The sequence below is a fragment of the Drosophila takahashii genome, chromosome 2L (genome assembly GCF_030179915.1).
Source record: "Drosophila takahashii strain IR98-3 E-12201 chromosome 2L, DtakHiC1v2, whole genome shotgun sequence".
Classification (NCBI taxonomy): Eukaryota; Metazoa; Arthropoda; class Insecta; order Diptera; family Drosophilidae; genus Drosophila; species Drosophila takahashii.
The window spans coordinates 25,459,779-25,487,661 of NC_091678.1; the positions used below are offsets into that span (position 1 = coordinate 25,459,779).

The 27,883-nt window shown below is 36.7% G+C and overlaps 3 protein-coding genes across 7 annotated transcripts; 2 read left to right on the top strand and 1 right to left on the bottom strand.

Moving 5' to 3' along the window:
• Positions 1-438: 438 nt before the first annotated feature.
• RluA-1 (RluA pseudouridine synthase 1) lies at positions 439-11,820 on the bottom strand. 2 transcript variants are annotated; one of them, XM_017139580.2, is made up of 11 exons: positions 11,764-11,820; positions 8,925-9,679; positions 3,595-3,687; positions 3,413-3,500; positions 3,134-3,356; positions 2,378-2,465; positions 1,972-2,192; positions 1,720-1,910; positions 1,426-1,653; positions 1,047-1,363; positions 439-981 (listed from the first exon to the last, which is right to left on the bottom strand). In XM_017139580.2, the coding sequence occupies exons 2-11, from the start codon at positions 9,636-9,638 to the stop codon at positions 907-909; spliced, it is 2,238 nt and encodes a 745-aa protein (XP_016995069.2). In that variant the 5' UTR covers positions 9,639-9,679; positions 11,764-11,820; the 3' UTR covers positions 439-906. The 2 variants fall into 2 exon arrangements, with proteins under 2 accessions (XP_016995069.2, XP_070075828.1); XM_070219727.1 differs by lacking the exons at positions 439-981; positions 1,047-1,363; positions 1,426-1,653; positions 1,720-1,910; positions 2,378-2,465 and having other exon boundaries at positions 2,012-2,192.
• A 5,251-nt stretch (positions 11,821-17,071) lies between these two features.
• On the top strand, positions 17,072-27,192 carry RluA-2 (RluA pseudouridine synthase 2). 4 transcript variants are annotated; one of them, XM_070211553.1, is made up of 10 exons: positions 17,072-17,178; positions 17,320-17,559; positions 25,366-25,543; positions 25,600-25,822; positions 25,875-25,962; positions 26,021-26,241; positions 26,305-26,495; positions 26,553-26,818; positions 26,880-27,029; positions 27,091-27,192. In XM_070211553.1, the coding sequence occupies exons 1-10, from the start codon at positions 17,140-17,142 to the stop codon at positions 27,163-27,165; spliced, it is 1,671 nt and encodes a 556-aa protein (XP_070067654.1). In that variant the 5' UTR covers positions 17,072-17,139; the 3' UTR covers positions 27,166-27,192. The 4 variants fall into 4 exon arrangements, 3 of the variants coding, with proteins under 3 accessions (XP_070067654.1, XP_044249575.2, XP_070067655.1); XM_044393640.2 differs by lacking the exon at positions 17,072-17,178 and having other exon boundaries at positions 17,215-17,559; XM_070211554.1 differs by lacking the exons at positions 17,072-17,178; positions 17,320-17,559; positions 25,366-25,543 and having other exon boundaries at positions 25,711-25,822; positions 25,900-25,962.
• LOC108055991 (uncharacterized) lies at positions 22,411-23,601 on the top strand. The gene is made up of 3 exons (XM_017139589.3): positions 22,411-22,566; positions 22,623-22,803; positions 22,865-23,601. The coding sequence occupies exons 1-3, from the start codon at positions 22,481-22,483 to the stop codon at positions 23,498-23,500; spliced, it is 903 nt and encodes a 300-aa protein (XP_016995078.3). The 5' UTR covers positions 22,411-22,480; the 3' UTR covers positions 23,501-23,601.
• Positions 27,193-27,883: the final 691 nt, after the last annotated feature.

The window sequence follows — 27,883 nt, forward strand, 5'->3', positions numbered from 1 at the left end:
GAGGTTAATGAATTGGCGACACGGCTGCGAACATGAGGTGCACGGTACTAATACTTTTTCGTCCGTCTTTTTTTTCATTTTCCCAGTAGAACCATTTTCCCTTATACCCACGGAGCAAGGGTATATAAGGGTGTAAATGCCTGTATGTTTACCCTCTTTAATAAAAAATTCAACTATTAGTTTTGAAGGAGAAAGAAGTAGTAGAATGCAAAAGCGTATTTTAATGAAAAAAGTTGGAAAGTTAGCAGAGCAAAGGGGTAAGTCGTTTTGTTTTATTTGTTTTATTCTAGCTCGGTATGCGACTAGTGTTCTCATTTGCGGTGGTTTCAGCTTAACGAAAATATCAAATATCCTGTTAGTGTCAAATACTTACATTTAGCATTTTTTATATGAAAATTATCCATTATACTTCAATAAAAATAAATCAATATTCAAGCATTTTCTAAGAAACATTTGTAAAATTTTATTTATATCCACTTTTCAGTGTATGATCTTGCTTTACACTCATACAAACTAATTTCTATAAAGTTGTCTATTCCGATTATAATATAATATATTGCCTTTCACATATCATTAGTTCAGATAAGTGCATGTCTTGTATACATATAAATATACCTATTAATTTGTAATAAAAGCTTCGAATTTATTTGCACGTCTTTTCAGCTCTTGCATTAGCCTATTTGTGGTTGATTGTGAACTTTATAGGATTCTAGAATGCGTATATAATTTTACAATCGATCTAAACGCATTGTCTACGCCTTTGTGTACATAAATATTATTGTATAACGCATTAACTGAAGCGTACGCATGCTATCCAATCTTAAAGGCACATTTTTTAACTATGATATATATAATTTTGTTGATTTTGGTCTGTTTGGTTTCTAATAAACTTAGTATTGTGCGTACTCATACGGAGTCTAAGTGGTCCCAATCGTTGCGAGCCCAATTCGGTAGCTCCGTTTCATATTCCCATCCAGGGCCCTGAAAATATATAATAACCAGTTATTAATATCTTTACGAAGCACTATAGAAATGCAATCACAAACCTTGTACTTCCAAGCGTGCAGATACATTATAAGGTCCTTTGATTTCGGATCGCGATAGTGCACTTTGCACTCATAGCAATGCTCATCTACTGTGACCTTGTTAACGTTACATCCAACTCCACTCAATGGGCTCTCTATTGAATCCAGTAGAGCTGGGGAAATTTCCGTGGAAGACTTCTGTACACTAACTGGATACTCCTTGACTGAACTAGTGCGTTCCACACTTTTAACGCTATTTTCTGGCTGCTGGGCTTCAGTACATGGAGGTGTTGTTTCCCGCGAATTCACGCCTCCATCATCATCGCTGTGATGAACGACTGCAAAATATCATAAGATACAAAATTAGGAAATCAACGACAGAGGATATGGGTTTACCCACCGGAAGTGTGCTCACTGCTGAGACTTTCCCGATCTGCTTCGTCCTTGGTGGTCTTGAACATGGATATATCGGAATCACAGTCTATTCCCAGCCAGTTCTCAGCGTTGTGTATATTTATGAGATCTCGGATAAGCTCATCGTCTGACTTTCCACCGATATCGCCGGATCTTCCCTTTAGCGGACCGAAGACTTCGTGGTTGTAGAGTGGGTCGTTGAGAATAGGATAACCTTTGGGGAATATCATGTTGCTTTAGTACCAGGTCTAAAGATAAGAGTTTTTGAAGACCCCCTTACCTAGGTATTGCAAATGCACTCTTATCTGATGCATTCGTCCAGTAAGTGGCTTGCAAAGTACCACACTAGTGGTGCCATTTTGGGAAAGCTTTTGAAATGTCGTCGTACAATCTTTGCCCTTTGGAGATACTTTGCACACGCCAATCTTGTAGCTGACGACTTCAATGGGTTCCTTACACTCCACAACACCCCTGGAATTTATAATTTTTTGATTAAAGGATTTTCACAGTTTTTAAGACATAATTAATTTACTCTGGAAATACGCCCTCAACCCTGCAGATATATTCCTTTTCCACCTGTCTGTTCCGGATCTGCTGTTCCATTTGGCGGGCTTTTTTCGGACTACGTCCAAATAATAGAAGCCCTGATGTCAAGCGATCAAGTCGGTGAATTGTGCGTAGATTCTTGAGGTTGAACTCCTTGGCAAGTATGAAGACTACGGTGTTGTGCCTATAGCGTCCACATGGGTGTACCTGTAAAATAGCAGCACAGGAAACTCTTAGGGAACTCGAGTAAAAGCTAGGCATTAAAATCGACGAATACAGATGTTCAGGAAGTAGGTTTTTGACAGTGATAACATTAAAATACAGACTCAAGTAGAAGTATTTAACTATTTCTGTATTATATGTGTAAAATGGCAGTCGTTTAAGCCACTTACAGGTATCGATGCTGGCTTATTTACAACTACAATGTCCTCATCCATATGCACAATTTTAATTGGTTGACAAGTCACTGGAACTTCGTGTCTGTAAAGATAGCCATTAAACTCGGGTTAGTTTGATATATCATCTCCGTCGGTTGTTTCATTAGAGATCGGGAAGATTGCTTGAACTGGCTAAACGGATAACCTACTTTAACGAGGCCTTTAAACTATTCATGGCCTATTAAAACAAGATTCAATATATAGGTTAAGGGGGATAAGTATCTATAGCGGATATAGTGTCTTTTATGATATTGCTAAAAGCTAATGAGCATTTTTATTGTCATTTATTTAACAGTAAATGAAAGTGAAAGTCTATTAATGGTCTTACTTCATTTGGTTTAACTATGATTTGTGAATATGATATCTTGTGTCTGCAATGTTGTTACATTTCTTTTCAGAGCTTAAGTTAAATATTACAAAATCAGTAAAAACTTTGAAGAACGATACTTTAGATTAAGGAATCACTTATTGTCTATAGATTAATATTTGGGACAGTACAAGGTAAATCCTGTTGGCAAAAGGGCCATAATATATTTTTGCGATGCACTGGCATGCTGCGAGCGTTATTTTGTTTTATTGAGTGAAAACACATTTATAATAATAAGCAGAGTATGAAGAAATTACACGGAACACAATTGCAATCACTCGAATCTGTTTACTGGCAATTTGTGTGCAATTTGTAAAATGAAAAAGGCATGAAGCTTTGATTACCTGTGAACAATATTAGCCAGTAGATCGTTATGTTTCAGCCGGTAGTCAATGGGTACCTTCTCGAAATTCACTGTCAACGTGCCTGTTTGGATACATCGCTCGTATTCCTCGGCAGGATGTGCTCGGAACTCCCGAGAGAATATATCCAAAATCTTTTCGCCCACCCAGCGGCCTTTTGTGAAGGTTGTGAATGTGAAGTAGTATGGGTATACCTTGCGAAGGCCTATTTATAAATGCATTATTTACAACAATTCTAATGGGGTACCCAAAATGGCTCACCGTTTTCCATATAGTAGGAAGTTTCTTGATATCTTTCATCCGTAAATCCCGGTCTCTTAGCCTTTAATGCTTTTGTCTCAAGCTTAGCCTAGAATAAAAATGTATTTAAGGTTTTAATTATTAAAAACCTATGATAAACTGAGAACATAAATGTGAATGCTTTAAAGATTACTCTCACTTACTTTTTTTAGTTCTTTTATTTGATCATTATCATCTGTTTTCCGCTTTTCTGGTATTTTAATTTTTATATTCTCGGAGTCTCTGGGAGAAGTAGTCTGAAAGATACACAAATAATGAATTTAATGTTAGTGTAATACTATAAAGTAATAAATAAATGGAAAGGATATTCGAATAAAGATATTTTAAGCAATGTACTCAAATAACATTGAAAGAAAATCGTATAGTTTGGCCTTAGATTCCTAATCTGATCAACCGCAATATCAGCCCAAATCTATTTTCACCTTCTTCTCCTGTTCTCAAGTATTAATTTGTTTGTTCTTCCCCCATTAATCTTTGAAAGGCCCATACCATTTGGGTCAAAGTGAGATGTTTTGGGTGAGCAAGTCGGCAAGACTTGGGTTACATTATGCATTATATTACGTAAGTTCATACAGATACCTAAATATTGTTCTAAGAACACATATATTTATAAACAGTTTGGGATATGTACTTGGCTTCGACGCTTATATGTCTGGTGCCTTCACAGAGCTACTATTGGCTGACGTTTGTCTTTTATGCGCGGTACTCGAAGGCAAAAAAGTATATTGAATAATTTTAGTGGAATGATACAGATTTGGGGAAGCATAATTGACCTTGCTATGTCCGTATTTAAAGAAAACAAACCAAGCAGATTGAACAACTTGAAATCCCCTAATGATTTATATACATTTTTAAAATATTTTTAGGATAAACTACTTGATCTATTGAGCAAAGTAATCAATCGAAATTCTCAAATAATGATTGTTTAGCTATTGGCCTTTTGAGAAACCAATTTAAAGTAAAAGCCCCCTCAAAAGGGGAATCTATTTCAAGTACCCGGTATCGGCTAGTCGTATTACTCCATTATGGCGTTCCTCTGCTCGCTGCTTTCCTTGGCAGTGCGCCCAACGGGCGATGGAAACATGTTGCATGCCCATGCCCAAAAAGTCGCGCGGGAGAGCTACGGACCACGGGAGATACCGAACCATGAGATGAGATGAGTTGCCGTCCGGCACAGCTTCGATTCTCAGCGAAATCCCCCAAGTTACAATGGGTCTAAAACGCGTGGATACACATATGCATGACCGTGTACATATTTGAAAAAGAGTCTCAACCTAGAACAATGCACAGAAGATACACTCGAAATATATGAATACGTTTTAAATTTAGATCATTATGAACAGCCGAATATATACTAGCGCCGCTGTACTAACCCAAAATACACCTCAAATTATCGTGAAAGCTAACTGCAAGTATTTTCGGCTATGTTTATGATACCCAATATACCCAGATTTCTGTTGAAACTTTAAAAATCATAACATGTCAAACAATTGATTTGTTTCAGTTTTGATTTCAGACCCCATTTCCTTTCTTGGAAATTTAATGCACTTCTCAAGGTACAAGATCGTATTTCTAATTTATTAACGGAAGCTATCTGAATATCCTAGGAAATGAAACGTACTGTTTACTATTCCTTCAGTTTGTTACATACATATTATAACAGAATTTAAGCGTACATCTTGTACGTCATCTCAGTGCAGCTCATCTCGTTTTCCGGTTAAAATAAAGTAGGTAAGATACGATTTGGATCCGCAAAATTCAGTCTTTATGTTCATCTCGTAATTGCCACTTTTGATTCAACGGATGGTGGAGATCAACTTAAGATGAGACTAGCAGATAATTGTTTATTTTCGTTTAATTTTGAGGTAAACACCTGCTAGCAACGAGTTTGAGTTTATACAAGGCAACTAAACTCATATACAAACACGCCAGCAGTAAATATTTGTTAGGACTACATTAGTGCATGTCCTCCACTAAAAATAAATCAGCTTTGATTGACATAACATTTAAAACACATCAACTAATAAAAACTATGACCCATTCGGTTTTCTTTTTGTTTTTCAACGCGCACAGCTCAAAGTCGAAATATTCGCCCTTTTGTTTTTTTTAAATGTGGGTGAGAAATCTGACTGTGGTCTCCCGAAATTCTGGAACCAAAATTAGTTCCGTCAGATTTTATCGGACAGAAAATGCGTTTGTATTGCCCAATTACCGGTGATGATTTCCATTGAACACAAATGAATGAAGACCTCCTACACGCTTTTTACGTCTACTCATCCATGAGAGCTGAGTATAAACGAAGATGATCAATTAATTGAATCATTCAACAGCGGAGACCTGTTGCCAGCGATCTTGGCGTACGGCGGTCCCCATCCCACATGGCATTTTCACAGAGACACGATCATCGCAAATGTATTAAAAGTTCTATAAATATATAGGTAGACATCTGCATATATTCATGAGCATATAAGTATCTATATGTGCATAATGCAAATCCAATTATACTCGACCGCGTGGAGTTCAGAGTATATTGGTTTTCCCCAAAACAATCATGAAAATCGTCTTTCGAAACCTATTTCTATTTCTTTGGAAACCCGTTTTGAAAATGTGTGCCTGAACCCTGGAATCCGGTTCATATTGGCTGCAATTCCAAGGTGACTCCGAGGTATTTTCTGGTCGAGAAATCTATGCGAAATATATTTTTTCCTTTTGATATCATTTGGTTGCGAATGCCGGCTGATGCCGGCTGCGTGGTGCCAGAAAACGGTGTCTCATTCTAGCACCCGGAATATATTTATGAGTCCGCCCACCCCAAGGCTGTTCATGGAGAAGAGGAAGAGGCGGACGGGACGAAGTACAAATCGCGGTCGGCACGCTTTTATCGCCTGCACACCAATATGTTGCGCAAGGTGCGAGCAGACCGGCGGATGTCAGCCCCCGTCTGGAAAACTGAAGAGAACAGAAAACTAAAAACTACACGTGACCACTACCCACGGCTTTATTAATTATCAATTTTCAAGAGCACTCGTTATAGAATGTTTCTTTCCCGCTCGGTAATCGCCGATCCTTATTTATAATCAATTTTAAGCAGCGTTTACTAAGATTATTACGTATTTTATACACATATAAATTTTGTTATTTACACTATATGCTCATACTTTTGTAAACAACAAAATTCTATTATAACTCAAAACCACGTCATTCACATATGTATATGTGAAATGAACCTGAGATACCTGGATCTTCTAGAAAAACAACAACTGTAAAAAGAAAATTGAAAGACGTTTGAAAATTTTTACGGTTGCCAAGTTAACTGGTTTCTTAATATTACAAAAAAAAATGTTTTTTTTTATAAATAAATATAAATATTAAGTATGCTAGGTATAGTAGTTGTCCGAAGAGGTCTACTTTAAATTCTCCACCCATTTAGTAAGAATGTGATATGCCAACTCAAAACGACTTGACATCAATTCTTACACATTCGAAGAATTGTGGCAGTGTACTTGTGCTTGCAATTAAAATATCTAAGCGATTTATATAGGCTTTAACTGTAGACCTCAGCCAGTTTTTGATTGGGAAACTAGATTGAAGTAAGTAGGTTCATTCCAAATACGGCAAGTGGTTGACGAATGCATTTAACTGGCCAAGAGTAGGATTTTAGACGAGCAGGTTGCAGTCCAGTGACATTCTACTCAAGCTGTCCAGTAACGGTGCTTCTCGGCTACTTAGCCATAAATGATACGATTTTACCGTTCCTAGCTGCTGCGAAAGCTTTTTCACAAACCCAAGATCAAAAGCAGAAATTCTATACATCGAGCATCCGCATTAGAGGCGAACTCAGACATTTTCAAGGGGACTTTCAGTTATTATTAATAAAAAATATATATTTTTTTGGAATATGATTTTTTAATATATTGAGGATTAAGATCATAAAAGCTTTAATGAATTTATGTATGTAGGTAGATCCAAGGTGGATTAAGCGAACACCTTTCGGAGAATATTAATGGGTATACAGTTTGTTTACATCGAAAGAATAAACAAATTGGTGTGGAATGAAATTTATCATAAAATGGAGGTATCTTAACCCCTTGAACCCCTGGAATCATCTGTGACTCGCTGCCTATTTACAAACGTGAGTTGTTATGTGCCTTCAGATGCAACTCACTTGATTTTCAGGGTCGTACGCTTGCAAGTGTAAAGTTATAGACATTGCGCTGTGTAAATTACCTATGTGCATTAAACAATGGAAAACATCTCGGAGCTGCTACTAGTATGTTTGGAGTAAGGCTATAACGGAGACCTTGACCAACTCAGTCCGCGGGCTGCCCGCTCACCATTTGGCTTATGAAATCATCGGGTTTCAAAAGATAGCCACCGAGGCACTGCAAACAGCGGCTAAGTAATAGGTATATTATAAAGCGGCGTTAGCGATGCGGAAAATCTGAAAGCCAAATGTAACTAGCCTCAAAAACAAACACCGATTGAGAAGATTTTATTGTAAAATAATGCAGTCCGTTGGGCAAACACTCGACAAGAAACTTTCAAATGTGAAATAATTTGTTATTAATTTTGACATAGCCGTCGGTATAAATTGTGCAACACCTTGTTATGGAGTAACATCAACAGTTGAAGACCAATTAGTGGTGGTTTAGTTTTTATTTGTTCACTTGCGGAATTACATTTTAATAGCGCTTTATAGAAAGGAAATCGAATGTACTTTGAGCGTTATTGCTATTTGGCAACCAAGTTTATTTACACATTCAATTGTTTTATTTGATAAACCCATGACAGCATTAGCCTAAGCAAAAATAGAAACAGTACATAAGCCGGAACGAACCGACAACTATTTCTTATAGCCCCCAAAGAAATGATCCGAAAAATAATTTTTAAAAACGGGAAAAAAAATTATAGGGTTGGTGTTTTTTGACTCTAGGGAATATAATTTCTTTTAATATTTCGGAATTTTGAAATTATTGGACGACTAATCAAAAAGCTGGAAAATAAACTAAAAGTAATAGCGAAATAAAAAAAGTGTTGCTATTATTTATTATTATTATTTTTGATATTTCAAAACTCCGAATTTATATTTTATAAAATTTTATAACTTTATAAAATTTGGATAAAACAAATTTGTTAAATGCAATTATTCAGAAATCGATTAGTTTTTCACTGCCTCGTGAATATATATACAAGTATATAGCTTCCGCTTGCCCAATAAGCTTATTTTCTTGTTGCTTATAATGGTACTAAATGGCCGTGTTGACGAAATATCCCAGCTTAATCGCCGCAATTGATTTATTTTCTTTGAATTTCAAATCAAATTAAGTAAATATTCTAAAGTGTTTGTTTTTAGCTATTGTGTTTTAAACGCAGCTCTTTCCTCAGTACACCCAAAGACGTAACTTAAGTGCTAGCCTTCGTTTGAAGTACGAATAGTGCCTATCATTACAAGTACTAAGCAAACGCAGCTCACCTTTTTATTGATCGGCACCTCGGCACTTGGCAAGACCTGGATGGCTGAGAGCGAGGACGCTGGGCTCCGCAGCAGGTTGAGATTGATGGACGACAGGTGATTCAGTTCCTGGTGGGGCAGGCAGTTGAGTGGCTGGACCATGGAGCAGGCGGAAGGATTGGGCCGCGGGGCCATCTGCACGGGCACCTGAGCAGGTGCTGTGTGTGGCTGAGTGGCCAGGTGGCTGCCAGGTGCTCCTCCGGTGGCTGCCAACAGGGATTGCTGGGCAGCCGGGGTCAGGGGAACCCCAACGCCTCCGAAGGCCGAGTGACCTCCACCGGCGGCCGGGGCATAGTAGGCTCCCAGGGGAAGGGAGGAGAACATGGCGGGGTGCATCAAGTGGGACTGGTTGGCCAGAGCACTCTGGTTCAGCTGCCCGGCATTCAGGAGCTGGGGGGCCAGGTGGTTGTACGGCGATCCCATGTGGAAGTGGGCTCCTGGGGCGGCACTCGGATGCAGAGCCGGCTGCTGGTAGTTCGCCGGAGGAGCTGCCGCCGTGTTGGGCGACAGTTGCTGCTGCATCTGCGGCTGGGCTGCAAAGATCCCGCCCACCGAGGCGGCCCCCATCTTGTCCAGAAACGGCGACTGCATCTGCAGCATCTTCTGCTGGTGCTGCTGCTGGGCGGCCAGGGACCAGGGCAAATACCAGGCACACGGAGCCGGGGAGTTCTGCATTGTGGTGGCGCTCCTTTAGTAGTTAACTTTCCAAGACGAAACTGCAGATTGGATTGGGTTTTCGAAAATTACATTAATTACGATTGGGTAACACACGGATCCATTCCCGAGTTATACGATCGTCTGTTTACTTTCATTTCGCAGTTCATTTTCGAGTCCACACTACGGCATTAAAGCTTTTAAAGTCAATTACAAATCGATGTGTACGTGTTTACAAATTGTCTCTACAGCTAGATGCTGTTTCGACTGTTTTATTTGAAAATTCAAACCGATTTTAAGGTTGTATAATGCGAATTAAAAATCTAAACAAAATGATTATTTATTTTTTTTAGTGTTTATGAACACCTTCCTATATCTATGGCTATAAAAGTGGGATATTAGCTCCGGCCCATGCGTTAATTTGTGGTTCCTATTAGCAGATTGCCGTTAACAAATTCCCCATCGCACACAAAAAAGTCGGAACAATATGTTGATTAGTTTTGCACTGCATTAACTTTGTCTATAAGGCGATCATGTGCTACAACGATCAATATATTATATCTTAGAAAAAGGTACCTAGTATTCGTATTCGCTATAAGGGGTAAATGGTTCAGCTGCTGAACCACAAAGAGTTTTTTAAAAGAGTTCACGATTTCATTCCAAAGCCAAACGATTACTGGAACATTGAAAATACATTTAGAATACATGCTGGGGCCATCTGCTTTTTTCGACTCTAATTGCACGAGACAAAGTCTAATATATCCCCTAAAATACGTATAAACCTAATTTCAGACGTGAACATGCGTCCGTCAGATTTTTGCCAAGAAAAAGAAGAAATGCGTATGCGTGCCTATGTGTCGGGGTGGATGAATGTGTAATGGAATAATACGTATACGACACAACGCATTAGGATATCGGCTCTCGGTATAATGTTCGGAAAGCATCAAAATCAGGTATATACAGACGAACCACCTACTGAGACAAATGGCACAAATGCGCACGTGTAAACATTTTTATTTACGCTAGGAGCTTGTGCTAAATTAAGTTTTGTGTATTACTAGGTCTGCTTCTGCTTCGACAAGATACCAGAAAATTGTTCAAAATTTTCAGTTCCTTAATACGCAAGAATGTACATAAACACACAGATATAGCCTCACTCATTTTTGTCATCACTCTTCTTTGTCTTTTGTCTTAGTTCCATTTTATCAACCACAATTGTATATCTTGCGAGTGGTTTTAGTACATTTTTCAAACCAAATTCTTGCATAACTATATTATGTAGACAATGGGAGGAAAGAATTTTTAAAATAAAATGAACATATATACGCGCGTCGGAACGTTCATGTGTAAGATCCCCAGATCTCGAAATCAGCAGGATGACAATAGATCATGGGCTTAAAAGCAAGAACAAAATTTTAGTGAGAGCTACCTTCTATATTTAAAAGAAAAAGAAAATATATATGCCAAAGTGTGCGCCAGCAGAAGGTGTCGGGGCAAAGTAAATTCAATTCAGAACTGTTAGTAAAAATATTGAAACGGCTCAAGGAATTTCATGGACCACAACAGAATATTTTTAATGGACCGTTTTGCGAGTCGACGGAGAATATTATAAGTTATGGTATTCCCTCCAATAACCGTATAATACGATGTCTCTGTGGCGATCAATGAATCCATCGGAGCATATGTTCTATTATAATAAGTGACTAAAACATTTCATTTAAATTTCCATGATTCCAAAGTGCCCATAAAATAGTCTTTTGATGAAAAATCGGTCTATAGGCGGTTATGGCAAATTATCATTTCAATTATGTGAATGTTTAGTCATCTGCTCTCCTTGGCCGATAAAATGTCGGCTCCTTTGATCATTTGCAACATATAGCTGTTAAGTTGTTCATGTTATTTGGAAAACCAGAAAATATGTTTTGGTTTTTAGTCGAGTTTTCTTTTAGTTTCAAAAAATATTTAAATCGTCACTTGCACATTGATTTGTTTTTCATATTGTCGTTAATATCTTTCATAAAGTTCGCCAACTTAATAAATTTAATTTGACTGTTTTTTGAGGTAAAGGCACAAATTAAAAGGCTTTAAAGTAGGGGGAACCACACGCGAATGTATTTTCAAATGTTTGCGGTGCACGATTTAATACCTGGCCGACGATGGCATTCACGCGGCATCTGCACTAGCCAAATCCAAAACACCGAATGAAAACTTGGCGCAAACGAAAACAAACTTAAGTTGCCGTTCGCAGCTGTGGTGAATTTCTCGACTCGCACAGTGCACAGTGGGCCAGTCAGCATTTTTTGATGCCCAAAATGTATTTCAATAGTACTGAGATCATTAACATGACTTAAATAATTTGGTTGAAAATTCCATTAAAGTCTTGGATTTTCTTAAAACTTTTAAAGATACACATTGGACGAAGAAGCCTAAATCTATGAAAAAGTTTAACGGATGCATTCATTAAAATATACTATGCAGATTTCATTATATAGTCCGTTTGTTAAATTTAAAGTAATTTTAAAATTTAAAATAGTATGAGAAATCAGAGCTTTAACCCTATTTTAAATTTAACAAAGGGACGAGAAAACGGCCCTTAAAATGTTAAGCTAAAGTTTAACCAAAATATATAAAAAAAAAAATTGGTTAGTATTTTTGCAAAAGGTTAAGAGTACCTTTGGAATTATGATAAACGCTCATTATAATTATACATTTTTCATTTTGTTTGTTATTTTCCATTTCTGCCTTTAAAACTAACATTCTGAACCACTGTTGAGTGGTGGAATTTAAGGTGCTTTCGAATTTTCGAAATTAATTTGATGCAACTTGGATTGAGTTGTGGCAGGAATTCCATTCTAGTAGTTTAATTTTTTATTTTTAAGATTTTTTCTTGATCAAAAGTAAAAAATTACAGCTAAAAAATTCGACCATTTGATTTTAAAAAAATACTCAGTTAAAAACGACAAGTTTTCTTTTTTAACTTATAAATTTTTTTTAAGCCGTTTAAAATTTAAAATTCATAATTAATTTTTCATAGGATAATTTTGACTGATTGACTTAAAATTGCAAAATTAAAGCAAAAATTGTGTAATATTTTTTTGAAATTTTATTTGTAAACATAATATATTATTGATTAAAACTAATAATTAGTAATTATTTATTATTAAAGAAATAAAAGTATAAATATCTTTCGTTTTATACATTTTCTTAATTGTTATTATTATTTATATTTATTTCTTTTGTTTTGTTTAATTTTTTTTATTTTTGTTCGAGTTTGATCGCAACATGTTTTCTTAGCATTAATTCTTAGCAACATGTTCGATGCAACCTGCCACATTCCCATTCAATTTCAATCCAAAATCGGCTTTCAATTTCAATAATAGTTAATAATTACTTAATTATAAAATAAAAAACAGGTTCATCATTTGCATTGCACAAGGAACTGCAACATGCAACATAAGATTGCTTGATTCCAAAATATTAAAATCGGCGGTGTCCCAGAAAGGAAACATAACAGACTTCGGTTGAAAAAGATTCTACGATAAGATAAATGAAAACAGAAAAGAATGGTTCTCTAACAAACATTACATTTAAAGACTGTAATATTAGGGTCGGAATTAGAGCCCTGCGTGAATAATTCAATTTTTGTTTTATCATAGTGTGCCATGAAATTTCTGATTTGTTTAATTCAATTCTATGTAAAATAAATTGAATGTTTTTCTAATTCATTTCGAATTGAATGAATCGAATGAATAATTTTTGAATTTTTTGAATTTGCCTGATTTTTTTTTTTGACTTCTTTTGAGAACAAAAAGTGGAAAATTTTTAACAAATCAATGTTAACTGCATAGTAAATAAAATGTAAACAGATTTGATCACAAAATGATGGCCATTTCTTCTTCAAAAGAAATTGTCGTTTGAATTATTTCGTAATTCATGCCATTCATTCATTCAATTCTATTAAACTCAAAATTCAAATTCATTCAATTCTATTAAACTCAAAATTCTATTTAATTCATTCATATAAAAAAAAAATTGAAAATAATTCATTGAATCCATTCATGCAGGGCTCTAGTCGGAATTGAGTGCGGATAAGATTTCTTCGAAAATGACTAATTCTCTAATGGTCAATCGACTTTTGTCGGTTTGCTTAAGTCGCGCTTGGATTGGTGTATCAATTTACTGATGTGCATGCAAAACCTCAGGGACCATTTGACACACTTTCTCCAAACAAATGGTGAATGTCCACTCACACCCACATTTACTCATATAAAATCGACTTTATTACAGGAATGCTGGCAGCATTTTCATATTTTAAATCAAGCTTCAAGTCCTTTTACCACAACCTTCTAACATTCATTGCACCATATAATCGTACAAAGGCATTCATTATAAAGAAATGAAAACATACATACCAATGTGTAGCTTTGGAAAACAATGAGACACCTTTTCTGATTGACACAGATAAAGTGAATAAAATAACATTGACTGGTGACATGGATACAGGGTTTCAATGTGCAACAAAAAGTTTAAAGATCTGATTCACTCAAAAAGTGAAATTGGTAATGAATCGTTTATAATTAAGAAGAAGACATAACAATTCGGGAAAAACTTTGTTTTGAATGACCATGTTTTTCCAAAAAATTATAGTTCAGTCTGGACACTGAATAGAGAAATAGCTCCAAAAATTAGGCCAACAACCAACTGGGAATAAAGAACGATGATACAATATAAAAGATTAAAAATATTACAAAGACAATGCCATGATACAAAGAGTCCAAGAAACCTGTGTCCATGATAGTGGCACACATTTTTCTAATTTTACCAATTAGCCGAGGCCGAAGTTTTTCGTTTTTAGTGCTAAAACTGAAAGCATTATGTTGATAAAATTTGGGCTGAGGCTCCTGAAATTGCGTGTTTGACTGCGTGACTTTTTTCGAAACTCACCCACTTTCACACGGGCATCCAGACGTTATGGAGCATAGAGTATAGAGGTCTCCTTGAAACGCGGTTGGTCACGAAAGCGAACAACAAAGAAAAGGCTTGCCCGTCATTTAAGGCAACATTTAATGGCCACTGGCTATAAGGCTATAAGGCTATAGGGCTCATCCTGAATAAACAGGGGATGGTGGGTGCGTGTGTATGGGAGCTGAAGTTGACGTTCGTTTGTGAAAACGAAGAAAGTGATTAAATCAGCACGATATTTTGTAGGTGTGCGCGAGTTCACCCATTAAATTTCTCCCCCTCTGCACTGGTATGTGTGCTCGGACATGTAGGTGTGCGCACCCACACACCTGCACTTTGAGCTACTGTTCTAAATTGACTTTTCGCCTGGACAAAACTAAAAATGACGACATCGCGTTTTTTTCGTAGAAAAGCTTAGCCTCTAAACATGCCCATCAACCGCGTGTTTATAAACAACACAGATCTTTTACCTAAAAGTGTATATGTTTGCATGAATATGTGTGGGTGGAATATATAGAAAGGTGTGCTGGGCTCATATTACACTCCTGCATGCATGTTCGCACACATGTATGCAGTTACCAAATATATGAACACGTTAATGTAATTAAACCTTAAGGCTGGATAAAAAGTAACCCGGGTCATATATTATTTGCGATATTACCTGGCAGCTATAAATCCACTTCTTTATGGCTGTAACTTATCGAGATTTTTTCAATTCGTCTTTATTACTATGTAAAAATACTTCAAAATAATTGAATATAATAAATAAAATAGCAATGTAAATAATGACCAGCTTAAATGTTAAGGAATACCTAAACAAAGAGAGAAATACATTGACTCGAAAAACTCAACGACATTTGTTAGCACCTCAAAATTGTATCTGCTTTCACCTACAATACTCAACCAACGGACTTGAATATTTCCTTTAGATTGTCCTATTAACCTCTGCGAATTTTTTAAAAGAACCGTGCACCAAGCCACATAGAAAATTTCATTTTTATTACAAGTTTGCCATATGTGCAAAAAAGTAAAAAGGTATACGAGACGTTCCATGACGACATTGACTGCAAAGCCCTTTGTTTTTAATATTTTACCTCACACCTTTTTTGTCAATGTTACGACTATTTCGCCTTTTATTCGCGTTAAAAAGAAAACATAAAATCTATTTTATCTTGCAAACGGAAGACACAATTTGCATAAGCTATAATTTATTTTCTATAATTTTTCCATTAATTTTCCGATCGTTCCTATGGCAGCTATGGTCATCCGTTTAAAAAAAATTTAATTGGAATTTTTCCTAAAATTAGAAGGTAATATTTAAAAAAACACCGAAACTAGAATTTGTTCTATTATTTTTCCGATTATTCCTATGGGAGCTATAGGATATAGTTGTCCGATCCAGCTGGTTATAGAATGCAATAGAAAGAATGCAATAGAAAGAAGACTTTTGGGAAAGTTTTAACCCGATAGCTTCAAAACTGAGAGAGCAAACTAGTTGCGTAGAAACGGACAGACAGATGGACGGACATGGCTAGATCGACTCGTCTAGTGATGCTGATCAATAATATATATACTTTGTATACTTTGATCAATAATATATATACTTTGTAGGGTCGAAAATTTGTTAATACCCATTTACAATTCCACTTACACATCATTAACACGTTCCGCCATAAAAAAAAAAACAAGAGAGAACGCTATAGTCGGGTTGGTGTCCCGACTATTTATATTATATAATCGTAGCTCAGCTAAAGGGAGTGCGAGGGAGATGGATATATGTAGATATTTTGATTGCGTATAACTTTTTAATGAAAGGTCCGATTTGAAAAATGTTTTCTACATTTCGATAGGTATAAATATATACAACAAAATTCCATTTATACTTCTCGGAAATCTTTAAAGATGTGGGCGCAGGACACATTTTAAAATTGTTAGTGGGCGATTGTGGGCGCTAGAGGGGGCGTGGCGCTCGACTGAATATGTGTGGAAAATCTCAACCTTCTAGCTTTTGTAGTTTCCGAGATCTCAGCGTTCATACAGACGGACAGACGGACATGGCTAGATCGACTCGGCTATTAATGCTGATCAAGAATATATATATTTTATGGGGTCGGAAACGCTTCCTTCTAGCTGTTACATACTTTTGCACGAATACAATATACCCTTTTACTCTACGAGTAACAGGTATAATTAGCTTTTAAATAGTTTTTACCTGACAATTTGTTTTACTAATTGAATTTCGTTAAAATGTTAAACTCTACTTACTAAAAATAATATTATTTTATCTTTATTTATTAAATTTTTGTTTAACAGTTTATGCCGTTTCTAAAAAAAATTATTTACGAATTTTAAACTATTGTACCACAGCCTTTTTATTGAATTATACCTTTAGAGGTTTTGCAACCTGAAGAGATTTTTGTGGCATCCCCACTAATTTCAGGACGAATACCCTTAATGCGAGTAAAAATTCAGTTTAATGCTCGCGAGTCACTGGTTCGCGTGTTTATCGATAGGCATTGTTTTGGTTTTGGTTGTTCTCGGCATAAAAAACATATTTTTCATGCGGATTTTAAGACAAGTTGAAAGCATTCTTCGTTTGGCAAGTTGTGCAGGTTTTAAGTTAATCCGTTTATAAACTATACTATATGTCATTGAAAGAAAAGTCTCAGAAGCAGTGTATTTGTGATAAGTGCTACAGTGGGCGCACGTGTTGATTAACTTGTTGTTGTTACCCTTTTAGCGGTGCGCAGACATACTAAATCGTCGGCGATTTAACCACTGTAAACAATTCTCGTGGCTGTCGAAAATGCAAAGCCCCAAATGCGTGCAAAATGCGCAGACCCAACACGGAGATGCCTCATCGGTGGACGTGGAGAATATATTTCTGCACCGCTTCATGCTGTCCATGTCCACTAGCACTAGCGCGATCTTGGGGTCTAATGATACGGCCACAGATCCAGCTGACAACACAGATCCCCCGGTAAGTAGGGGTTTGGTATGGGTGATATATCACCCCTCATTCGGGTAAAAAATGAAAAGAAATTTTGGAATTCAAAAAGTATGCAACCAAAAAATTGGAGTATATATGCAAATGTAAACTCTATTTAATGGTTTAGAAAATTAGATAAAATACCAAGTTACTAATTACTTAATTTTTGTCTCGAAAAAAACCATAAGATAATTATTTTACTATTATTTTTAAAATCACGAAAATAATTATCAATATGATCCAACAGTTATTACACTGAAATATTAAGTTATGTTAGAATTAACATTTTTTCACAGTGTCCTTATACAACTACAATATTTAGAATCATACTTGCGTTTCACCCGACACTTGAAACATTCAAATCGTATTTGTTTACCGTAGCTCCCACTCCATTATTAATTCCCATTTATTTACCAGTTTTATCGCGCTCAGTCAGCAAGGAAACCGCGCCAGCGACCAGCTCTCAAACTTTGACCGATTCGCAGCTAGTAAAAGGGCATATTTATCTTGGGGGAATTGAATACCCAAAACAATTTAGTCGGTCTGTTCGCAAATGTGTGGATTCCTGTCCTAACTTATGCAGTATTATTGGTGTCAGGGGAAATTTCAATGCAGCAGCTTCAATCTCAAACTTAAAACTTAATTAAAAAGCTAATCAGGGACCAGCAAATGCAATTTGGTGCATTAATTTAAACAATTAATTAAAGATGAATTAAGGGTCAATTTCAGTCACCATAGAAATAGATGGATTCACATCGAGTTCAAGTTTGATGTAAATTCTTGACTTGGTTAGTTATGTTATGTTGTATGAAAGGTATGTTGTTAAAAGTGGTAAATTGGGCTGCAGAGAGTATATGGAAAATGTAAATTAAATTCAAAGTAATTAATAATTACCTACAATGAATGGAAAAAGAAACTAAAGAAAATAATTTGCGTTTGTAAGAGTAATTTAAACATTATTGCGGACTTACCGCACATTCGTGTGGAAAAATAGGTTCATTTCAGTTTTATTCTATTACCTTAAAGTTTCAAAGTCGTAAAAATGGATATAAACATGTGGTGGAGGAAAATGTACCTGGAGATTTAAACTTATTTTACGAGACTTTGAGTCACAAATGCCCCAATAAACGAGACTGCAGTGGCTGCAGAGTCAACGCTCTGCCTGCATAGAAATTTAAAGCCACCCTTAGGCGTCAGTACATTCTTAAAAATTTAGGGCTCTGCTAAGATGTGCAACAAAAACCAGATTTTAGACAAAACCCTTAATGGCCCACAAAAACCAGGCATACAAGTTTCGGGCTCTTTGTTTGTTGGCTTTTACCTCACCGTACGTGACAGTGGCAAATGGCCTTAAATATGCCGGCGATTATTTAGCCGAGTTTATGCTTAAAGCAAGCCCATTTTTACTTCGCTCACTAATTAAACAATCAATAAACTAAGCACCGGGGGTTCATGGATCCGCGTTATTCAGATTTACATAGTGTACACAAGACATTAATGACCAAGGGCGGAGCGGGGTTGAGATACAGTCGCTTGCTCACGCAAGGAGTTAAGTTATGTGTGGGCCCAACTGGACGGACGGCAGGACTCGTTTCACTTACCTTCCGTATATTTTACCACGGATTTGTCATAATTAGTTCTCTCCCGACGACACGGCCTTTTGGGGGGTCTCTGCGGGTTCTAGTGTCCCGCCATCGCAGTGGTTTCCTAACGAGCTACTTTTGTCAAGTTGGTCTGCGCCTAGATGGTCGTGATGTTTCCGCAATTATTAGTGTCAGTGCCTTCTGCTTTCAGGCGGGTATCTAAGTGTGGTCCTCATTGTTTCCGCGATGCGCCTTTTGGGCCAGTCGTTTTTATAATTCTTACAATACCATGTAAACACACATTACAAAAACCGCCGTGGAAAAAGGATGATAAATGCAGTAAAAAGGAAATCCCTCTAAGACTTGGTCTAGTGCAGTCCTTTTTCCATTCCACTGACTGAAGAATTAAAAGAAAAGACGGGTGGGTTTATGGTAAAGTGGCTTAGTGAATCTGGCACATATAATACAATTTTCTTAATTTTACATGAGTGGCTTGATTTGTTCAGGCTTTGAGATAGTTTTTGTGAAATACATTTAAACTACTTACTGAATGATTCATGATGAATAGGTACCCATTTTCGTAGATTCGTAATAACTAAATTAATTAAAATAAACTTTAGAAACAATCTGTTTTCTATTTATTTCCTTATTAACTATTGATTTAAAGTATTAAATGATTGACTTTAAAATCTATAATGAAAATTCGTTTAAAAATAATGATAATTATTATAATGAAAAACGGATTCATGGAAGAAATAAATTGTAGGATTTCTATTAGTTTTTTAAGAGTTTAATGAAAGCTAGAGAATCAGTGCAAGGCGAAGTTTAACAATTTAAATGTAAATTCTTTGAACAAGTTTCGTTACATAATTAGGAATAATTAACAATTAAAGCTGGTAAATAAAATAACATTTTTAAATATCACAAAATCTCAAGTGAAATGGCGGAAAACCAACCAAATATTAAGGTTACTACACATTGAATGAACAAATATGTGTCAAGGTCCCGTGTTTTTTGAATTGTGAATGTGAGTAAGAAAAAGAATTGGTTTGTTTGCAAAAAGCGGCAAGCGAAATGTAAGTAAAATCAAATTACCTATGCTTATTTATTTATTCCAACATTTGTTTTATAGGAGACGGCAAAGAACACAACAACAGGATGAGATTATCCTAAACGCTACAAGGATATTGCAAGGAGTATAGCAAGGGGTAACAGGATATAGCATGGGCAGGTCTATTCCTGTGGTCCGCCCTTTAAATCGGACGATGACTGGCGTCGGGTGAGTGATACGACAGCCAGGAATAATACCCACTACTGAAGATAATTTTCCTTGCAGATCTAGAAGGACTGGAAGTGTTATATCAAGAAGAAGACGGTCGATAAAGACTGCGCCTCCACAGTTGGACCACTGACGTCCACGGAGGAAGCGATCGCATCTATCCTATCCTCCAGTTTAATGGTTGTCAAGATGAAGAGCCAGAAGACAACATCTCTGCAGAACCAGAAACAACAATTAAAATGGAGTCCACATGCAGCACTAGCTCAAGTGAGGCTATTGTCATAAGACACAGGGCTTCAGAAAGCACCAAGAAGGTTAAGCTGAAAAGGAATGCGTTGCAAGAACCGAAGGATGCCGACGATCCTTTAGTCCTATCGCACAAAAAGATTAAAAACTCCGCCAAAACCAGTCAGGAAGAAAATAAACATAATTCTGAAGATTTTGTAACCCTAAAAGAAATTGCGGGGGGCCTTCACACACTTAATGAAACTACAAAGTCTGCAGGAGAATCACTTATGTCTATGGGAGCTAAAATGTGCGATTAGATGGAAAGAGGACTTAAGGAGCGACACCAACAGAATGCATTAATCAAGAAATTATTGGATAATAGAAAATAAAAAATCATTAATACCTCTGTAAACTATAGACAACGTAAAACAATTTATTTTGCGACACAACACAATATAAACAAACCTACCTGTTTTATTTTTACTCTGTCTATGTTTGCGACCCGACTAGACCCTAATGGCTCGCATACCAGTAACTAACAAAATACTGCTGGTTCGAAGCCAATTTTGCATTTTTTTTTTCCTTTTCGTTTGCAAAAAGGAAAAATACACAGACTGTGTGAAAATTATGCAAAGGCAGGAAAGCAGACAGAAAAGAAGAAATTGTTTGCACACAAACACCGAAAACAAGGCCCATGTGTGTTAAAAGCTGCTGAGAGTTTATTCTGTATGATGGCTTGAGCACTTAATGCTATCGTATATTTTGGACCTTGAGGTGGTGGACAAAAAGACTACAGAATTGGAAGCCAAATTAAAAAATCGACCAATAAATTGTGTTCGACATATAAAAAAAACACCGCTATGTATTTGGCATCTAATATAGATAAAATTAGTAGCTTGAAAGGCAGCAGTTTAAGAATTTAAAATGTTACAAAATTGCATGTTTAAATATTACCAAATCTCTTGTAAAGGGGCGCCAAACAAGTCGAATTTGAAGGTTGCCACATAGTGGAATTAAAACTGGGGTGAGTAACAAGAAAATTTGTTTTGTTTACAAAAAAGCGGCATGCAAAATGTAGGTAAATGTAAATTCTTTTTATTGTCAACATCCTTTGACGGTTATTTTAAAGGGGAAAGCATAGAACAATACGGCAGGATGCCATTTTCCTAAACAAGGATAAAGCAAGGGGTTTAAATCGTCGCAACGGACTGGAATCAACTGTAGCTTGGGCAGGTCTTTCTCAGGCTCTTAACGCCTTCGGTCCGCCATCTACATCGGCGTAAGTTTGGAGTCAGGTCAGTAATGTTACAACTAGAAATAACACATTTAACTTTAGACCTTATTTCTGTTCAGGTCTGGAAGGCTGCAATCGCTGCTATCCTCCAGTTCAGTGGGTAAACAGCAATTTGCATTACTTATGAAATTGTCAGATGCCGAAAAATAAAAAGAATGTATACATTTTTTTACTACCTCTTCAAACTATAAGCCTTAAAAAAATTTGTATTGTAACACAACAACTGTTTCTCGGTTTATTGCATCAGGCGTTATATCATTGTACTATGAAGTATATAGTACTTTCTAAATCAACCCGAATGGTCCCAAATCTATCCATCCTAATTTACATATATTCATTATCAGCATTAACAATTGAGTCAATATAGTTATGTCCACCTGTCGTTCCCCTAAAATTTTAAAACAATTATGTGTCTCCTTTAGGCTGTACAAATGTTAAGATATGGCATGTTTGAATATTTCAAAATCTCTAGTGAAATGGCGGCAAACCAACCAAATAACAAGGTTACCATACAGTGTATTAACACTGATGTGGCAAGGTTCGCGTGTTTTTTATATGGTGAATGTGAGTAAGAAGAAGATTAGTTTTGTTTACAAAAAAGCGGCGAGCAAAATGTAAGTAAAATTTAATTTGTTTTGGTCGGCTATTTATTTTGACCGCTGTTTAAAAGGAGAAAGAACAGAACAGTTCAGCAGGATGAGCTTTTCCTGGAGTTTATGCAAGATCACAAGGATATTGCTAGAGCCTTAACTCGTGGCCAAAAACTGGAAACGAATGCAGCTTGGGCACATCTCACAAAGGCTCTTAACGCCTGTGGCCCGCCAATTAAATCTCAGGAGCGTTGGCGTCGGGTGAGTGAACCTGGAATTACCTGAAATAATAGCCAGGTCTTAAGAACGCATTTCCTTACAGATCTGGAAAGACTGGAAGTGCTCAATCAAGAAGAAGTCGGCCGATAGAGGCTTGTCCCACAATTATGAACCAATGACGCCCACGGAAGAAGCGCTCGCTGCTATCCTCAATTTTGATAAGTCCGCAGCAAATGAGCCAGAAGACAGTGAAGAAGAGGATTCGTCCTCGCAGTTTTCACTGCAGAAATCGTATGAGCAGGATCCCGAGGACCTGTTCAACTCGCCAGAACCCAAGAAAAAACTTAAAATAGAGTCCAAACGTAGTACTAGCTCAAGCGAGCCTATTGCCAAAAGAGACAGGGCCTCACGAAGCACCAATAACGCGAAGCTGAAGAGAAAAAATCAGCAAGTCGAGGATGCCGAAGATCCTTTAGTTATTCCACCCAAAAAGTCTAAAACCTTTCCCAAATCCAGTCATCCCAAAGCTGATACCAGAGCGTCAGTAGAGACTTCTTCTGAGTATTCTGAAGATAGTGAAACCCTACAAGAAATTGCGGATGAGCTTCACGCACTCAATAAAACAGCCAAGTCCGCAGCACAATCAATAGCTAAAATGTGCGCTTTGATGGAAAGAGGACTTGTGGAGCGACAAAAGCACAATGCATTACTCATGAAATTGCTGGATAAAAACAAATGAAAGGAAACTTTAAATTTATGTTTTATTTTACTACCTCTGTTGTATTAACTTACAGCCCTAAATAAATTTGTATTGTGACACAACAGAATATAAGCAACCAACTTTTTTCCGCCTTCTGTCTATGCTTGTTGCAATTAAGGGAACGACCCAAAATGGTTCCTGTTGAATTTTCAAACAGCTGTTATTTGTTGAAAAGTTTCGCGAACTTAAAGCATGTAAAATTTGATTCATTATTGCTAGTTACTGTCTAAAAGTGTTACCAAGGTAAAAAGAACCACAAATATGCTTTCTAAGTTGATTTTAAATTTCATATTTGAATATTGCAAATGCCGCTAGCCATTTGAAAAGCGAAGTTGCCACTAAGTAAATTAACACATGGTTGCGTGTTATCAGTGTTATTAGTCAGAGCAAGAAGAAGGTTTGTTTTGTTTACAAGAAAGCGGCCAGAGAAATGTAAGTAAAATTTGAATAGTTTTCATCACATATTTTTTTCGATCGCTGTTTTACAGGAGAAAGCCTAGAACAGCACAGCAGGATGAACTTTTCCTGGAGTTTATGCAAAACAACAAGCATATAGCGAGGGCCTTAACTCGTAGCAACAAACTGGAAACGAATATATGAAGCTTGGGCAGGACTCGCTCAGGCTTTTAACGTCTGTGAAGCCATAACTAGGAGTATACCCACTACATAAGAAGCAATCAAAAGGAAGACGGAGGATAGAGGCTGGCTCGACAAGCATGAACCACTGACGTCCACGGAACAGGACGCTTCTATCTTTAATTTTGATAAGATCGCAGATGATGAGCCAGAAGACGGTGCACTTCGTCTTACCACGATGGAGGTTCCGTCCTCAGAAATGTGAGAGGGAGACCACGAGACCTGTTCATCTCGCCAAAACCCAAGAAGAAAACTAAATTAGAGTCAAGGTCTAACACTAACTCAAGTAGCCTATTGTCATAGGCTAAAAGGCTTCAGGCGGTCCAAAGAAGATAAAGGTCAACAGGAATGCGCTGCAAGATGAGGAGGATGCCGACGATCCTTTAGACCTACCACCCAAAAAAAATAAAACCTTTCCCAAAATCAGTCAGAAACATAATAAACATAATGACAAGTCGTCAGAAGCTCATTTATCTGATAGTTCTAAAGATTGTGCAACCCTAAAGGAAATTTCCGCGGAGCTCCACGTACTTAATGAAACGACAAAGTCCGCAGCAGAATCAATGAAGTCCATGGCAGTTAAAATGTGCGACTTGATGGAAGAAGGACTAGAGGAGCAACGTCAGCATAATGCATTACTCAGACAATTGTTGGATAACCGAAAAAAAATAATTATATTTATACATACCTAGTATTTTGCTACCACTGTAAAATATGGCAGAATATAAACAAGCCTACCACAACAACCTTATCCCTATTTGTTTTATTTTAGATTTCTGTCTATGCTGGTAGACTAATAACTAACAGAATACTGCTGGTTTAAAGCCAATTTTCCAGTTTTTTGTTTCTCCATTTTGTTTGCGTCAAGGAGGAACACACAAACTGTGTGAAAATTATGCCATGACAGCAAAATACAAAAAAAAAAGGATTGTTTGCACACCGGAAACTACGCTCATGGGTGATAAAATATGATACGAGTTTGGCATATAAGAAGGCTAAAGGATTTAATGCTTTCGTCTATTATGCATCTTTGGTGATAGTCCTAGAATTTCCTACCCCAATCGAGCATATTGTTTTATTTATCAAACAAATTTGAAAAGAAAAACGTTAAGAAGTAATGTTCGTCAATTTTATGTTAAGTTTTTGGTATTTATGATTAGAAAATGTACATCGATATTAATTTTCATATTTTTGAATTTGTTTTACAGGTAATGTTATCAGAAGAAAAACCTGTAGTAGCACATTTGCCGGAAAAACGCAAGGCTAAAACCTCCGATGACGAAAGCAATGTGAAAAAAGTTAAATTGGATGCCAATGGGCTTAAGACCAAGCGTCCCGGATTCAATGATGAAAGATACGAAGAAACATCGTATTATTTTGAAAATGGTACGCAAACTTTTTTACAAATTTGCAAGTATAATAAAAAATTTGTTTTCAATTAGGTCTTAGAAAGGTGTATCCCTATTTTTTCACATTCACTACGTTCGCCAAAGGCCGTTGGGTTGACGAGAAAATTCTGGACGTGTTTGTCCGTGAATTTCGAGCTGCTCCACCCGAAGAGTACGAGCGCAGCCTGGAAGCTGGAAAATTGACCGTCAATTACGAAAAGGTTCCCAAGGACTATAGAATCAAACACAATGACCTGCTAGCCAATGTCGTTCATAGGTATGTATTTGTAGGAAACTTTCATTTAAATATGCACACATTTGTATTATAGACACGAAGTCCCTGTTACTTCACAGCCCATCAAGGTAGTCTTTATGGACAAGGATATTGTGGTTGTAAATAAGCCTGCTTCCATACCAGTAAGTATAATTTATCTACCGGAAATGTAAATTTTAATCTAATAAAATTAAATTTTAGGTACATCCGTGTGGGCGATACAGACATAATACCGTGGTCTTTATCCTGGCCAAGGAGCACAATCTAAAGAACCTGCGCACAATTCACAGGCTAGACCGACTGACATCTGGTCTTCTTTTGTTTGGTCGCACTGCCGAAAAAGCCCGAGCATTGGAACTGCAGATCAGAACTAGACAAGTGCAAAAGGAATACGTGTGCCGAGTAGAGGGTCGCTTTCCGGAGTAAGTTAATCCAAAAGTTATAGAACTTTTCTATTTATTTATATGTATTACTCATTGTTTCAGTGGAATAGTTGAATGCAATGAGAAGATAGACGTTGTGAGCTACAAAATCGGTGTTTGTAAGGTTTCACCAAAAGGCAAGGACTGTAAAACGACATTTCAAAAAATTGGTGAAGTGGGCGATGAAAGCATTGTTTTATGCAAGCCACTTACAGGTCGAATGCACCAGATAAGAGTGCATTTGCAATTTTTAGGTACGTCAGCAGGTTAAATTATAATGCTGTTGTAATTTTCCTAATTCCTTTCCTTAGGTTATCCCATTTCAAATGACCCCCTATACAATCATGAAGTTTTTGGTCCATTAAAAGGGCGAGGAGGAGACATCGGGGGAATAACACAAGAACAATTGATCACTAACCTAATAACCATTCATAATGCTGAAAACTGGTTGGGTCTTGAAGGAGAACAAGTCGCGCCGACGGAAATCAAAGGTGAATTAAAAACTACTTCAGTAGTGGAAGTACCAATAGAAGCCACTAAGCCTATGATTTCAGCAACAAATGAACCAATCAATGAAGTAAGTCTGAAAAGATTTAAGTATATGACCGGATAATATAATATTTTAACAACATTTTCAGGCTTCCACTCAAACTTGCTATGAAGAACCAGACAGGTCCTTTGATTTCAAAAAGGCTACTTCTGATCCGCATTGTTCTGAGTGCAAAGTAAACTACCGAGACCCCGGCGCAAAGGATCTAATCATGTTTCTGCATGCTTGGAAATATAGGGTTAGTTGTACACCCCTCCTGTTTTTAATATTCTAATCTAAAAATTATATCGCATTTACAGGGTGTCGATTGGGAATACAAAACAGAACTACCGGACTGGGCTTGTAAATCGACCATTAATTATGATCACTTGTGAATTAATAAATTCGCTTGACTTTTTAAACATGAACTTTAAGTACAACGTTTGTTTTAGTTTTAAAATAATTTATTTATTTTTTTATGTTTAAAGTTACTGGCAAACTTTACATTTTTTATGGTATTACTATCATTGACTAAATTGACAAAATTAAGGTTTTTAAAAATGATAACATATTTGTGGGTTGTGCTATCTTTGCCGTTATTATCTATTCAAAATCCACACTCGCAAATTATCTATGATATTAATCCCACATATTTGGATCTTTATTTGTCACACAAAGATGTCCTGGTAGAATATTAATTTCCTTTGTGCCACACATGTCCAAGGATGCCAACAATTCTGGATTATCTAATGCAAGAACTGGTTCTGTCCCCGCTGCCTACTATTTGTTCAATTGACTGCAGAAAATATTCAAATCATTGCCGGAGGAACCAAATTCAGCACTATCCGGCATGGGTTCGCCTTGGAAAAAATGGCTCAATAACAGCCATAAATACCGCAGAAAGTCTACTTCAAACATTAAATAAATATAACATTTCAAAAAATAATTTAACATTAGCCGCTCAAACGTTTAATGATTCTTTAGACGATGATGTCTGCATACCTGGCCAGGTTTTAAAACTAAAGCCAAATAACTTTTTTCCCTATATAAACAATGGTACCTTCTTCATTAAATTATATTCACCAAGCTGTTTATCGTGTATTAGGTTATTCG